At 41.3% G+C, this 16,230-nt stretch overlaps 1 protein-coding gene and 1 long non-coding RNA gene across 17 annotated transcripts in view; one reads left to right on the plus strand and one right to left on the minus strand.

The window, feature by feature from the left end:
• The window catches only part of LOC137348177 (uncharacterized), a 123,682-nt gene extending 107,997 nt beyond the window's left edge, over positions 1–15,685 (minus strand). The window contains exons 1-2 of the long non-coding RNA XR_010969087.1: positions 15,572–15,685; positions 15,321–15,433 (exon numbers count right to left, since the gene is read on the minus strand). This is a non-coding gene — a long non-coding RNA (uncharacterized lncRNA). The remainder of the gene's footprint in view (positions 1–15,320; positions 15,434–15,571) is intronic.
• The window catches only part of raraa (retinoic acid receptor, alpha a), a 594,392-nt gene that overhangs the window by 344,079 nt on the left and 234,083 nt on the right, over positions 1–16,230 (plus strand). The window contains exon 1 of one of the 16 annotated variants that reach the window (XM_068013487.1): positions 5,460–5,563. The exons of 13 other annotated variants lie outside the window; for them this stretch is intronic. Coding sequence is in view for 1 of the 3 variants with exons in the window: in XM_068013493.1 (XP_067869594.1) it covers positions 5,885–5,957 (73 nt within the window). In the remaining 2 variants the exon portion in view is untranslated. Of the gene's footprint in view, positions 1–5,459; positions 5,564–5,620; positions 5,958–16,230 lie in introns of those variants that run through there. 2 more of the 16 variants (XM_068013493.1, XM_068013489.1) reach the window with 2 other exon arrangements.

Raw genomic sequence — 16,230 nt, forward strand, 5'->3', positions numbered from 1 at the left:
TTTTGCTTTTTCACCTGCAGTCCACTAAAAAGCTCCTTATCATTTGGATTTCAATCCTTATGCACCAATGTGTTTTGCCTTTTCTGCAGGTGTGTTTTTGGCCCTTGCTTGCATTCTATGAATTTTGATCCGGTTTCCATCTTAAATTTAACTGTTGAAAATACATAGAATCATAGAATGGTTTCAGCACAGAAGGAGGCCAATCAGTGTCTCGTGTCCGTGCTGGCTCGTGGCAAGAACATATCAGCTAGTTCCACTCCCCAGTCCTTTTCCCCATAGCCCTGCAATTCTTTTTCTCTTCAGGTCCTTAACCAGTTTCCTTTTGAATGTCATGATTGAATCTGCCTGCACCACACTCTCAGGCAGTGCATTCCAGATCATAATCACTTGCTCCATAAAAAATATTTTCTTCATGTTGCCATTGGTTCTTTTGCCATTCACCTTGAATGTGTGTCCTCTGGTTCTCGACCCTTCTGCCAATGGAAGCGGTTTCTCTCTATCTACTTCGTCCATGATTTTGAGCACCTCTATCAAATGTCCTCTCAACCTTCTCAAAGGAGAACAACCCCAGCTTCTCCAATCCATCCATGTAACAAGTCCCTCATCTCTGGAACCATTCTCATAAATCTTTTCTGCACATAGAAGTTACAACACGGGAACAGGCCAAATCAGTCTCTGTCGGCATTGATCGTCCATGTGAGCTTAGACATGGGAAGAGGTAATGATATCGCTACAATAAACCTTCTCTTCCTTCATAGTCGTGTGACAGGAAGGGACAGTGATCTGTGAGGGTGTTTTGCAAAATGTTATATGACTCTCAATGTAATTCTAAGCAAATTGCAGTCTTTAAGGGTTTTTCATTTAGTTTAAAAAAGTGACATTCCCAAAATGTAGAACTTTCTAGTACAGGAGGAGGCCATTCAGTTCCTGCCAATATTGATGTATCTAATTCTTTAAAAAAAAATAAACAGAGCTCCGCATTTTTAAATTGGTTTGTGATCTGTCTCACTCCCATTGAGCATAAAGTGCACTTCTAATATATTCAAGGGCGGCACAGTGGCACTGTGGTTAGCACCGCAGCCTCACAGCTCCAGGGACCCGCGTTCAATTCTGGGTACTGCCTGTGTGTTTGCAAGTTCTCCCTGTGACCGCGTGGGTTTTCGCCGGGTGCTCCGGTTTCCTCCCACTGCCAAAGACTTGCAGGTTGATAGGTAAATTGGCCATTGTAAATTGCCCCTAGTGTAGGTAGGTGGTAGGGAATATGGGATTACTGTAGGGTTAGTATAAATGGGTGGTTCTTGGTCGGCACAGACTCGGTGGGCCGAAGGGCCTGTTTCAGTGCTGTATCTCTAAATAAAAAAATAAATTATACCTTTGGCATTGAATAGAATTCTGCATCAATAAATTAAACTTAAGGTTTCTTTTTCGAAGTTTATTTGATGATTGCTACAACAACAATAACTTCTATTTGCTTACAATTGTTGCACCTTTAATGAAAAATAGGTCCGAAAATGCTTAGAGGCAAAATCAAAACAATGGACCCTAAACCTGACCCTGAAGGAGATATTAGTTTGGGTGCCGAATAACCGGAGATAAATTTTAAGAAAGATGGTATAGTGTAAAGGAGGTAAACAAAAGGTGGGGGAGGGGTTTAGGGTGGGAATTCCAGAACTTAGGACCTAGACTGCTAATGGAATGACTGCCAATAGGTGAAAGAAGGGAAGATGCACAAAAGGCCAGAGTCAGAGGAATGGAGATATCAAGCGGTGAGGTTATAGGGCAGGAAGAGATTTGCAAGACTGAGATTGGAAAGGCTGTGAATGGATTTACACATGATGAGGATTTTAAATTTGAGGAGCTGGGGAACCAGGAATCAATGAGTCAGTAAGTGAAATTTAGTGCAGAATAGGATGAGGGCAGCAGGATGAGCTAAAGGTTTACTGGGGTGGAAGATGGCAAGGTGAGCATTGGAATAGTCGAGACTGAAGGTGAGAAAGGCATGCATGAGGGTTTCAGAAGCAGATGGTCTGCACTAGGAGTTAGGCAGCCCTTGTGAGATAATGTCGGCATCAGAAGCTCAACTTGGTGTTGAATTGGATGCCGAAGTTGTTAACCTGGTTCAGTGGCCAGGTAGGGAGATTGAATCGGTGGCAGGGATGTGGAGTTTGTGGTGGGCACAAGGTAACTGCTTCAGTCTTTCCAGTGTTTAACCAGAAGACGTAGCTCATCAAACACTGGATGTCAGATAAGCAGTCTGAAAGCATAGAGGCAATGGAGGGATTGAGAGAGGTCTAAAGTGATGATAGAGCTAGGTTTCCATAGAACCATAGAAGAATTACGGCACAGAAGGAGGCCATTCAGCCCATCGTGTCTGCGCCAGTCGAAAAAACTAGCTGTCCAGTCTAATCCTGCCGTCCAACAACTGGTCCATAGCCTTGCAGGTTACAGCACTTCAGGTGCATGCCCAGGTACCTTTTAACTACGTTGAGGGTTTCTGCCTCCACCACTGATCCTGGCAGTGAATTCCAGACACCCACCACCCTCTCGGTGAAAATGTTTTTCCTCATGTCACCTCTAATCCTTCTACCAGTCACCTTAAATCTGTGCCCAATCTGGTAATTGACCTCTCCGCTAGGGGAAACAGGTCCTTCCTGTCTACTCTATCTAGGCCCCTCATAATTTTGTACACCTCAATTAAGTGATCCCTCAGCCTCCTCTGTTCTAAGGAAAAGAACCCTAGTCGATCCAATCTTTCCTCATAACTGCAACTTTCAAGCCCTGGCTACATACTTTCAGAAGGCTTTCAAGAAGGTCCCACATAAGAGATTAGCGTGCAAAATTAAAGCACATGGAATTGGGGGTAAGGTACTGACATGGATAGAGAACTGGTTGGCAGACAGGAAACAAAGAGTAGAAATAAATGGGTCTTTTTCTGAGTGGCAGGCAGTGACTAGTGGGGTACCGCAGGGATCAGCTATTCACAATATATATTAATGATGAGGGAATTAAATGTAATATATCCAAGTTTGTAGACATCACAAAGCTGGGTGGGAGTGTGAGCTGTGAGGAGGATGCAGAGAAGTTCCAGTGTGATTTGGACAGGTTGAGTGAGTGGGCAAATACATGGTAGATGCAGTACAATGTGGATAAATGTGAGGTTATCCACTTTGGTGGCAAAAACAGAAAGGCAGATTATTATCTGAATGGTGATAGATTGGGAATGCGGGAGGTTCAGCGAGACCTGGGTGTCCTTGTGCACCAGTTGCTGAAAGTAAGCATGCAGGTGCAAGCAGTTAAGAAGGCAAATGGTATGTTGGCCTTCATAGCGAGAGGATTCGAGTACAGGAGCAAGGATGTCATGCTGAAATTATACAAGACCTTGGTGAGACCATATCTGGAGTATTGTGTGCACTTTTGGTCTCCTTATCTGAGGAAGGATGTTCTTGCTATGGAGGGATTGCAGTGAAGGTTCACCAGACTGATTCCTGGGATGGCAGGACTGACGTATGAAGAGAGATTGGGTCGATTAGGCTTGTATTCGCTAGAGTTTAGAAAAATGAGAGGGGATCTCATAGAAACCTACAAAATTCTAACAGGACTGGACAGACTAGATGCAGGAAGGATGTTCCTGATGGTGGGGCAGTCCAGGACCTGGGGTCACAATCTAAGGATAAGGGGTAAGCCATTTAGGACTGAGATGAGGAGGGATTTCTTCACCCAGAGAGTGGTGAACCTGTGGAATTCTCTACCACGGAAAGCAATTGAGGCCAAATCATTAAATATATTTAAGAAAGAGTTAGATATAGTTCTTAGGGCTATAGGAATCAAGGTATATGGGGAGAAAGCAGGAAGAGGGTACTGATTTTGGATGATCAGCCATGATCGTATTGAATGGCGGTGCAGGCTTGAAGGGCCGAATGGCCTACTCCTCCTATTTTTCTATGTTTTTAAATCTTCTCTGTACTGTCTCCAGAGCAATTATGTCCTCCCTGTAATGTGATGACCAGAACTGTACACAATACTCCAGCTGTGGCCTAACTAGCGTTTTATACAGTTCCAGCATCACATCCCTGCTTTTATATTCTATACCTTGGCCAATAAAGGAAAGCATTGGACGTTTCATGTGGAAGCTGACCCAATGTCTATGGATGAAGTTGCCTCTGAGTTGTAGATGGGAAACGGGGAGGAGGCTAAAGACAGATTGTTGAGACACTCTTGAGTTAACACTACAGGAGTAGGAAAGGTAGCTAGCTATTACTGGTGATGTTTTGGCAGCAATTGGATAGGTAAGAGTGGAACCAAGTCAGAATAGCTCCATGAGCTGACAACAGAGGAGAAGTGTTGGAGGAGAATAGTATAATTGACCATGGTAAAGGCTTCAGAGAGGTCGAGGAAACAAAATGTGCCACTGGAAGTCATGGCTATAGGGCTGTTTTGATACTGTAGCAGGGATGGAAACTTAATCTGAGATTCAAACAGCAAGTTATAGGAAAGATGTGAAGTGGCAACACGTTTAAGACCTTTGGAAAGGAAAAGGAAATTGGGGAGATGGATCAGTAGTTAGTGAGGACAGAGGGATTGAGATGGGTTTTTGAGGAGGAAATGACAGTTTTGAAAGGGAGGGATCAGTATCTGAGGAGAATCATTTAGAATGTCAGCTAGCATGAGAACCAAAAGGGAGGTAGGGTGGGCAGCAGTGGGAATGGGGTCAAGGGTGCAGGAGGTGGGCGAGATGAGTTTGGAGAGGGCAAGGACAAAGATGGGAGAGAAACTAGAGAGAGATTGGGGCTCAGGGCTAGGGTAGGAGACGTCTTGATGAGGAGGGTGGTGGGAGATTTGGTTTGGTGTGCAATGTGAAAGGGGAGTTGGGGGAGCAGCAGAGAAAGCTGAATGGATGGCCTCAGTCTTAAGTAACAAGTCCATTAGATCCTTGCACTTGTTGGTGAGGGTGGTTGAGGCAGGGGAGAGGGTCTTAAAATGGTTATTTTTGCTCACCAGGATGTCCCTAGAGTAGTGCATGGTTTTGGCAGAGGGCAGTGAGGTCTAATAGAACTTAATGTAGTTCCGTCACATAAGTTGATGTGGCAAAACTAGCAGCATGCCAGATATGATCAGGTCTGCGCCCCTTGGATTTGAAGGAGGAAAGTTGGAAACTGTTATTTCTGGGACATCTTTAATCCTATATTTTGTGTTCATGTAAAATTTATAAGAAAATCACTGTAATTTTTTGCTTGACAGAAAATGTTGAATAGAATTTTGAAAGTGGTAGTGAATAGTTGGTACATCGAAGTGTTAACTGACTTTGCTGCAGTTGAGCTGCTTTGTGTATGTAAATTGTGGGCGTTGACGTTAAGGCTGACAACACATCCTAATTGTCAAATGGACAGTGAGCATGATGCTTGTGTCATGAGTATGGTGAGTCACCATAACTCCGATTCTTGGGAGGAGCAGAGAGCTCTTGTCAAATATATAATGGGCTTGTTGAGCAACTTATTCTGATCCTGCCTGAACTCTGTTGTTGTCTCCAGAAACTTGGGTTTAAACTCAAGTTGATCTGAACCAGGTCAGTGTTTCAGGTGGCCTCAATGCACTGGTGAGAGAGCAGAAATTTGTCGGGGTTCTTGCTAATAATTGCTGGAAAGTGAGTGTCTGGACTGGATTGGGCTGGGCCCTCCAGCACTATTGTCTAGGACGCATACAAGCCTAGTTATTAGCAAGTGCTGCTGTGTTTTTCAACTCTGACCTTATTATGTATGAAAAGTTGTCACTTGAGGGCGATACTGGAGAGCATCGGTGCCTCTGGAAATGTGCTATAGCAAGAATCGGCACCTTTTGAAGAAAAGGGGAGGAAATTTACTAAAAACATTACAACAAACTTATTTTGATGTCCTGCTTCTGCACCAATTGGCATCTTATTCCAGTCCTGCCAGAAGTCATTACGTTGCATTGTGCGGAAGGTGGGATTTAGTTGTTTGTCTATAAATATGTTCAACGTTTGCTCATGTTGAGACTCTTATGTTGAGAGAGTTATATTTGAGATAATATGGATCTAAAATGGAGTATGTGCATGTCAGTGTACTGATTGCATTCCTTACACACAGTTGCCAGTCATTTAGTGCAAATTTGCCCTTTAAAGAAGATTTTCTTGTGTTGTGAAATATTTAACATTTGTTTATATATGTAAATAAAAATTACAAGTATGTTTTTTTTTCTCTAAGATATGCTTTTTTTAAAGTTCTTTTATTCCACAATTGTTACTTGCCTTTTTGTCTGTTTGCTAGCTGTAGATATGAAGGTGAACAGGAGACTTGCTCCCAGCACCTCATCAAAGCCTTTCTGGAACCAGATACTCAAGAGGTGAAATAAAAACAGAAAATGCTGGAATACTTAGCAGGTCTGGCAGTATCTGTCAGTGAAACAAAGTTAACTTTTCAGGTCTGTGACTTGTGTCTGGCAGATCTGAGTATTTCCAACATTTTCTGTTTTTATCTCAGATTTCCAGCATCCACAGTATTTTGCATTTGTATTCAAGAGATGAATTAGATTGACTTGAGGATGTATCTTCAAGAAGTAGTTCCCAGTGCTGTGGGATGATCCCTATTTATATTGCATGGCTGGTTCCCACAGCACATTATTGCTTTAGCTTCTTACCATTGGGTAAGATGGTGATGATCAGGGAAGTTTGTACAGACAGGTGGTTGGAAAACCCAGATTGCTGGCTTGTATTTGCAAACCGAACACTCAGTACAGGTGTGGCCAACACTCCTGGAAACCTGCGCTGCCATTGCAGCATTGCTGTCTCCAAAGTCACTGACAAAACCATAGATCAAGAGGCAGCAGGACCGCCTCACTAATTTAACAGATTATCTGATCATCTATCCTACTGCTGTTTGTGGGATCTTGCTGAGTACAAATTAGCTGTCATATTTCCAACGTCATAATATTTCAAAAAGTACTTAAAGCGCTATATAAACACAAGTCTTTCTTGGTGCTGTTACAGTGCTTCTGCTCGAAGTTGTAGCTGTCACTGGCAGCAGGGCTATGAGGTAGGTTTACTGTTAGGCTGATATTTTCTTTTTGCTGTGGGGGATCCATTTGGCATCTACCAACCATGATACAGTTGTAGTCAGAAGCTTGGTGTGGATTGGAACTCTACAATGCTGCATCATTGCACTACACTTTGTTGAGAGTATGAAGCATAAATACCATAACATTAAAAGACACCAGCAGACCACAGTTGTGCGACCAACTCTTGCCATTACCTAAGTTTCTTCCAGTAAATAAAATTAATTGTTTGATCAACATAAACCTGTCCTGTGCTTCAGGTGCTATAAGCATTAAATCCTCTTGGCACCATTAACTTTTTTTTAATGTTCAAAGAAGTATCGCTGTCCAGACAGCGCCTTATGAATGTCGTTTAATAAGAATTTTAGGATAATGAAATTGAGTATAATGGATATCTTGAAATGAATTACCAGGTACTAATCCATCAGAGAGTTCAGAGCACATTGTGGATTGCTCTCTTTAATTCACTTACAGCTATCTGTTATCTTTTTTTAAAAAATAATGTTTAATCAAAAATATACACTGTAAAAGGGATCTGTTCTTTTCCAGTCATGACTGCGAGTCAAAAAGGTTGGTACAAATATAAAGCAAGGGCACTTGTTGTATACTTACACTGACTTGTTTTGTCTCATCAGAGACTGGAGGCATATATATTTGAACAATCCAGGTAGCTAGAAAACAGATCATTTATAATGTAGAACAGGTGTGGAATTTTTGTTTCAGATTGTCTTTTGAACTGTTATGGTGATGCCTTTCTTTCAAAAGGAGGTCTTGGCTGAAGATGAAAGTAGTTCCATATGGTCTAGGACTAACCGTGTGTATTTTTAATTCGTTTTTTATGTGGCCTTTGCATTAATCAAGGTGAGGGATATTAATGTTGGAGAATGGGATACTTTTCAGTTTCAGTACCGGCTTGTCAGAATTAAGTGCTACCAGATTGGGTGTAGCATGCCTAGATGCAAAGTGAAGCTCTGTTTACTTGTGCGACATGGTGTAGTTCCAATCTCTTAAGAACATTTGCAGTTGGACCAGTGTAACATTTTGCAAAAACCTGCTCCAGGCAACTCTGAGCAACATTGCCTGTTATTGCCAATGAATGTCCATTTATGGGCAGCTTTGTGCTCTGAGCCCAAGACAACTAGGAACTGTGTTGAAAGTCATTGCGCAGAGGACCCCTAGAACCAACGTACATTGGAAACTTTTATCCCATCAGTAAGAACTGAATTCAAGTCCAAGTATCGTAGGTGAAAGTGTCCAATCTAGTGCATCACGACTAACATATTAATTATAAAATGGAAGGCATTCTTTTATTTTAGCAGGACCTGTCTTAGATATTGTTTTATTTCATTATTGTAAAATTATAGCAAAATGCACTGCCAAGTAAGTGTATTTTCAAATTAACTAACAGGCAAAGGAAAGATTGAGAGAGAGCTTCACAATAAGCATAGTTTTATTTAGTTCCAAGAGAATCTGCACATAAAACAGTGAAAAGGTTGAGCCCTATTTATAATGTGATTATTGTTTGCGTTTATGTGGGGTGGTGTCAGTTTGGAGCACAAATACACCTGTGTAAATGCACCACCTCAAATAAACTTTATTTACTCTGGATTTATAAACTCTTCCCTCCTTTTAAAAAAACCTTACGATTATAGACATGCAGTTTTCACACTGTCAACAGTGCTTGAAGGAAGCGCCCAACCTCCAGAGAGATGTTGGTCTTGTGATCTTTTCCTCATCCAGCCTGCTAAGTGCAGTGAGCTAGTACTAGGTGCCCATGTACTTCCATTATGTTAAGTGTGCAGACGCACACAACTAGCTCAGCATTGCTTTTTGGCCAGCAGCAATCACAGAATTGTTGTTGTATATGTTTGATTTTATATGTCAATTGATAATATAGATAGTTATAATTGGTTTGAGATGCATTTATTTATATCTGATTCACTCTTCTGGTGTATGTCTTTTCTCCATCTTTTTAATTTCCTTTTTAAAAAACAATTTCTTCAATTTATCTTGGTGCACCAGCCAAGGTAAATGGGAGGAGGGTGTACAAACCAGTTGCAGGAAATCAGCGATGGCTGGAGGGAGGGAGAGGGTGATAACTGTTTTCCAAGATGCATGGAAGTCAGAACTGCAGAATGCATAGGTGCATTAATCAGGACTCTGATCAAGGCCTGACGTGAGTTAAAGCCAAATTGGGGTTTAAAAATGCAGCTTTTTAAGGTTCTGGATCAGTGTTTGATTTGGCAGAAGTACCAGACAAATTCGACTTCCATTCTCACATTAAACAAGGTATAACAGTGAATCTGGACAGAGCTTGCAGTCTGCCTCAAATAGATGGGGCTGTGTCTTGGGGATGGAAGCCCTTCTTCGTGATCTTTCACTGTCGGAATGTTTTTCTAATTTTCTTATTGAATTTACTTTCTTTTTATCCCCTCTCTTTTGAAGGAGGCAACTAAGGCACAGTTCACTGAACAGCTCTTAAATATCTTAAGTGGTTATTCTTCAAATTGAGTACATGCAAGCATCACAACTGTGCCCCATCTTGTCCTGAACTAACATTCACAGAGGGCACAGTCGCCAGCAGAGGCTACTGAACAGTAATCAGGAGAAGGAATCCTGGCTAATTAAACCCTTTCTTTAGAAGTGACACTGTGCTCATGTGGGTAATTTCTCTACTTGTACCCCTGCTGAGATCAGCTGAGTTGGCATGGAGCAGTGAATGATCCTGAGCAAAACCCACTGTTTGTGTTTCTTGCTTTCTCCTGCAGGTCAGTGCTTTGGGTACCATCCTTGGGTAAAAGGACGGTATAATAATATTTTAAAGTTTTTAACCATTGCATGATTTGAAGTTTTCATTTGTTTCTCAGCAATTGTTGCACTCCCCATCTGTCTTGAAGGTATAGCATCCTGCTGAGATGCGATTTCACAGGAGCAAATTGTCCTTCAGTTTCTTGCACTAATGACCAGAAACACCTTGGGATATTTTACTACACTAAAGGCACTATATAAATTCATGTTGTTGTTATATGCTATGATGATGAATCTCGGTGGTTGTTTAACCATAGGAGATATGACAGGTGATATTGTTCTCATCTTCATTCAACATTCACAGATGCATACTTTCAGAAGTTGTTACTGAATAATGTCAGGCAAGCCCCCACCTGCCAAGAGTAAGGAATATTAATTTCGCCACATGAACATTAATTTTAAACTGTTACTGGAGTGAAAAAAGAACTGGTTAAAAAAAACCACACTGGATCCTTGGCTGGAGAGACATTTTTGCATATTAACAGACAGTACTTGGAAAGGACAAAGGGGCTACTCCCTGCTCCAATATAATCCACAATGGACTTTTGATTACCAGACATTGAGGGTGGAGAAGCTTGCATTCCAGGTTAACTGCTAAGATGGCCGAATACACAAACTGACGTGGCCACACGGGCTAGTCACATGACTAACCTGCTGGGCCACCTGAGGTTTTTTTTTAAAATTTGAACTTGTGGCAGAGTTTTGAACTGGCAGAAAGCTGTTTGCGCCTGGACTGAAAAGACCTCTCATGGCTGGCTTGCTGCAGCTTCCCCTGTCTGCTTCCGTCTCTTTCTCATGGAACTGAAATTCGCTGAAGATACATGAACCCCAAGAGGGAAAAGTCTCCTACAGTGAACAAGGTTTAAGAAGAATACTGGGCCCCAACGAAAAGCAAGATCAATCTACAAAAGGACTCTACAGCAAACTTGAAGCACAGTAACAAAAAACCCTCCTCAGAGATTGCCTCAAACTGTTCCACTTTATCGTTTCTTCTGCTCTTTTCTGTCTCTATTTGCAAGTGCGCATCACATATCATGCTAGCTTGGGCGCGGTGTGTATCGTAGATGTTAACCAAATTAGAGTTTAAGTTTGAATAAATTTCACTTTTCTTCTTTAAACCTAAGAAAGCCTGTTTGTGCTCATTTCTTTGCCTTATAGTTGGAAAGCAGTGAACAAGGATTCACCAAGGAGGAGCTCAAAACATGGTGTGTTTAAAATTAAATCCTTTTATAGTAAGACCAGGTGAAGGCTGAAAGGGACCCCTTCACCTCTTTCTCACCTGGTCGTAACAATAGCAATTAGGTGAGGGAATTCAGACAGATTTTCCCTTCCCTAACCCAGGGTCGGTGGGGTTAATCACAGGACGCTTACCTGTTGAAAGGATTTTTAGGGGCTTCATGAACCCTGTCTGAATTTTATAAAAATTAAATTTGCCTGACAAACAAAAACTAGTTAATTCAGGGAGCCAGGAGTTTCCATGAATCATGGATTCTTATGAACAAAATAAAATTTTGAAAAGAAAACCTGATGTAGTATTAAGCAACATAAACAAAGATGTCCCAGGCTTTTGTTTGTACTGAATTAGCTGATTTCAGCCAGAGCAATCTTTAGGGCACTACACCTTAGCTCACTGTGAGGAGGGTAGAAAATTGGAAGGAAGAAAAAAAACATATTTTGTTGCTTAACTTAAGCACTGTTTCCCAGTTTTAACTTTAACTAGGAATCATGATATGTTGTACTGATACTCTGCCTCTCACTGATATTGTCACAGAGTGTTTATATGCACAGTTAAGGTCACATCCATACGTGGAAACCATGTCTTCTTAAGGTATTTAGGGGCTCGTGAAACTCAGCTTGCTTTCGGAACCACACTGTGATTTTACTTTGTGTGTCAGTCAATATAACGATGATTTATTTGTAGATATTTTCACATTTATAAAATCAATTTTTCTTTTTTAATAAGTTAAATGTCAAGATTGTCTGGACAATGGGCGCCCTCCCACCTACTGTTTTTACCTCAGGCATCTGCTTAAGAGAATAATGGAATGCGTGATAGATGGTGCTTTCCAATTGTCAATAATGGTGGAAGGAATCTGATGTTTATCCAGGAAGATTAAAGCTTGGAGCACAAGCTCCATGAAAATAAAAGCAAGGAAATTGTTGTCTTTGCCAGGAAGCAGGGAATCCAGACTACCTAACCATGTGCCTTCAATGTTCATACAAGAACTATCCTGACTGTTGTGCCAGCTTATTGAATGTCAGTCAGACAGCGGTAATTGTATAAAGATTTAGCGTTAATGGTGCTTGTACACCGATGGCTTATCATTGAAAGCAGACATGGGGTACTTCCTTTGTTGACCCGGCACTACATAATATAAAGGAGCTGACAGCCCTAGAGATACAACTTTCCTTGGGTTCTGAGAGTTGCAGTTGGAACTCTATTCGTGCTCCTGTAGAGACTGAAGGCATATCAGAGACAGTAAAAAGAGGAGTGTTCATTTAGAGGTTGTGGGTTTTTGTTTGACCACCATTTTCCCTGAGCTCTGACAACTATACAAAAGTGCTCTTGATTAGCTTAACAGTCTGGTGCATCTGCTGTTTTCAAAACTTTTCCACAGGGAAGGCATTTGTAGTGGGTTGAAGTTATTGTGCAAAACTTTTTTATCTTGTGTGATAATTGGAGATTTGAAAGTGCTAAAGTAGGTTTTAACACGTTTCAATCTGTTCTCAGCCTCCAGTTAGGAATCGCCGTCATGAGTACAATGTAGGCTTATACACTGCTGAATCTGCTTTTAATTTTGTAGTATAGATTCAGAACTAGAAAAGTTGCCCTGGTTGGGCAATGCTAATGCCCTGTATCAAGAACTTCAAATTAGATTATAGCTTCAGCTGACATTTGTACTCCGGTTTTCCCCAGACAGAGCTTCTGACCGCAATTTTGTGGTGGAAAGTTACTATGTGGTCTCTAAACTAGGCCGATAAGCACTGTAGACATTGGGGCAGTTAAATAGTCTGCAAACGAGCTTCTAAGTAAAATGTATTTTGGGCAAAATGTTGGACTGGAAGAGGTTAATCCAGTTTCAATCCCAAATTAAACCTTTGCGTGTAAACAGGGCTGCAGGCTGAAGAGTTTCATTATGTTGCGGTATCTGAAAGCTGACAGTGATAGAGGGCAGCATAAAGAAAGCACATTTGGAAGTCTTTAAAAAACAAGGCTGGATTTGCAATATTCTGTGATCGAGCGAAGTGGCTGGAGGGTACGCCTTGCCGAGATGTCTTATCAGATGGATGACACACTCCAGATGCGAGAGGGAAAATCATATAGGCAATATACTTCTGTACATAACAAGCAATAAAGAGGCAAGCAGCAGTTGCGAGAGGGGAAGAGGCCTCGGAAGCAGAATAAATGAAGCACGGTGTGCAATGAAGCCATCTCAATAGCTTTGTTTTACCATAGCTGGGTTGAACGGGTTGTGGATTTAGCAACCCCCCTCCCTTTCCCACCTTAGTGCCAGTTTTATAAGTATAGAAAGAATTATTGGAACTATACTGTTTTAAGCAGGAAGGCATGAAAGGCCACGCTTGTCTAGTAATGATGCAATGAATGTAACTTCGCAGTAGGTAGTATTTGTACATATACATTTACACAATTTGGACACTCATTAACTTACTTGTTCTTTAATGCAGTAAGTAGCGATATCTTGAAAGGATCCCAGTAATCTCAGTGGTCAGTTTTGTTCAGATGTAAGTGAATCAGTTCTTTTTCGCAAATGATACTAATCTTGCTGAAATGCTTAATACCATGGTGAGGAAAATCACAAATGGCTTTTATGGGATACCCAACTCCCCACCACAAAAAAAGCTTTGCCAAGATGGTACCCTTTAATATGCACAGCTCAGATAAACTTTTTGGATGAGATTATAAACACAGTTCCCATCTGCACTCTCAGGTGGACATGATAGAGCATATGGCACTATTTGAAGAAGATCAGGGAATTCTTGTGGTGTCTGGTTAAAGTTTATCGTTCAACCAACATCATGAAAACAAATTGCTAGGTCATTCATCTCATTGCTATCTGTGGGATTTTGCTGTGTGCAAATTGCTTGCTGCATTACAACAGTGGCTACACTTCGAATGTACTTCATTGCTTTTGTCACGTCCTGGAGTCATAAAAGACACTATATAAATGAAATTTAAAATTCTCATTCTCAAATCCCTTCAGGACATTGCCCCAACCTATCTCTGTAAATTGATTTGGACAGGTTGAGTGAGTGGGAAAATACTTGGCAGATGCAGTATAATGTGGATAAATGTGAGGTTATCCACTTTGGTGGCAAAAACAGAAAGGCAGATTATTATCTGAACAGTGATAGATTAGGAAAGGGGGAGTTGCAGCGAGACCTGGGTGTCCTTGTGCACCAGTCACTGAAAGTAAGCATGTAGGTGCAGCAGACAGTTAAGAAGGCAAATGGTATGTTGACCGTCATAGCGAGAGGATTTGAGTACAGGAGCAAGGATGTCTTGCTGAAATTATACAAGGGCTTGGTGAGACCACATCTGGAGTATTGTGTGCAGTTTTGGTCTCCTTATCTGAGGAAGGACGTTCTTGCTATGGAGGGATTGCATTGAAGGTTCACCAGACTGATTCCTGGGATGGCAGGACTGATGTATGAAGAGAGATTGTGTCGATTAAGCTTGTATTCGGTAGTGTTTAGAAGAATGAGAGGGGATCTCATAGAAACCTACAAAATTCTAACAGGACTGGACAGACTAGATGCAGGAAGGATGTTCCTGGGGCAGTCCAGGACCAGGGGTCACAATCTAAGGATAAGGGGTAAGCCATTTTGGACTGGGATGAGGAGGGATTTCTTCACCCAGAGAGTGGTGAACCTGTGGAATTCTCTACCACGGAAAGCAGTTGAGGCCAAATCATTAAATATATTCAAGAAAGAGTTAGATATAGTTCTTAGGGCTAAAGGAATCAAGGGATACGGGGAGAAAGCGGGAAGAGGGTACTGAGTTTGGATGATCAGCCATGATCATATTGAATGGCGGTGCAGGCTCGAAGGGCCGAATGGCCTACTCCTCCTATTTTCTATATTTCTATGATAACCCCAGAACTCTCGATTCCTTCAACTCTGGCCTCTTGTTTATTCACCCCACACCCCATCTTTAGCTAACATGCTTTCAGCGGTCTAATCCTCACACTCTGGAATTTCTTACATAAGCTCCTCCACCTCTCCACTTACCCTCTCTTTTTTGGCTTGGAGTAATATCCTGCAATAAGTTTCATTAATTTCTGCAGTTGAAGTGAAAGAAAAGAAAGAATTTGCATTTATCTAACACCTTGCGCGACCTCACGTCATCCCAAAGCACTTTATCGTCAGTTAAGTATTTTTGAAGTTGTAGTGTTGGAAATGTTGTAATGTAGATAATGTAGACTTACCATGTGTAGCCATATTTACTGCCTGAGTACTTCATAATTTTAAATTCAAAATCCTAGAGGCAATGGAAGTGATGGTTTTCTGAATGTCTCTGAGCAGTGACAAAATATATCCTCTAAAAGATCAACAGAAAGCAGAAGTAATCACAGGGGGTGGTAAAGTTGATGACATTTGTTTTGTTATTTTTTTGAAAATGGGTGTTCCGGTCTCTAACTAATTCTATGACGTCCACCCAGCCTGAAAATCCAAGTACCTGGTATTGAGACATTATCGGTGTGGCATACAGCGCTTCTTGTCACATCCAACTTGCGTCAATGGAGGAATGATGCAATGTTTCGCCAGATGCACAGTTGAAAAAATTCAGTGTCTGATTCACATTTGTTTAAGTCTTCAGAATTGCTTTCATCTCAGAAAACCCACAGTCTTGGTTTCCAGCACCCAAAGAGAACTTGTGAAACAAGTGTACAATTTTGCATGAAATTGATATCGCTATGGCAGATGCTGAGGGTGCAAGTCAGACACTGCAAGCACATGAGCAAGATTTGCTTTTAGATTGGGTGCAGTGAAGAAAGCAAATTTGGCAGGAAATTGGTGACCTTTTACATTGTAGTGCCTGCTGATTGACCCCAATGTGAAAACTACCCCGGAAGTGGTGGGTTTATTTCAAGCTGGTGCTAATTAGAAGTGCCGAATTCAATGAGTTTACATTAGAGTTGGGTAATCAAATTTAGGGAAATACTAAGTATACTCTGACCTCTGATGGCAAGACTAAATAGGGCATTAAATTATTCTAAAAGGGGCAAAATAGATTACTTTGCTATATTTCCACTAATGTCAGCCATTTTAGAGAGTGCACAGCTAAACATTGGACAAATCATTGAGTTACTGATGTCTGTAATTATTTGTATGTCA

This window comes from Heterodontus francisci, chromosome 33 (genome assembly GCF_036365525.1).
Source record: "Heterodontus francisci isolate sHetFra1 chromosome 33, sHetFra1.hap1, whole genome shotgun sequence".
NCBI lineage: Eukaryota > Metazoa > Chordata > Chondrichthyes > Heterodontiformes > Heterodontidae > Heterodontus > Heterodontus francisci.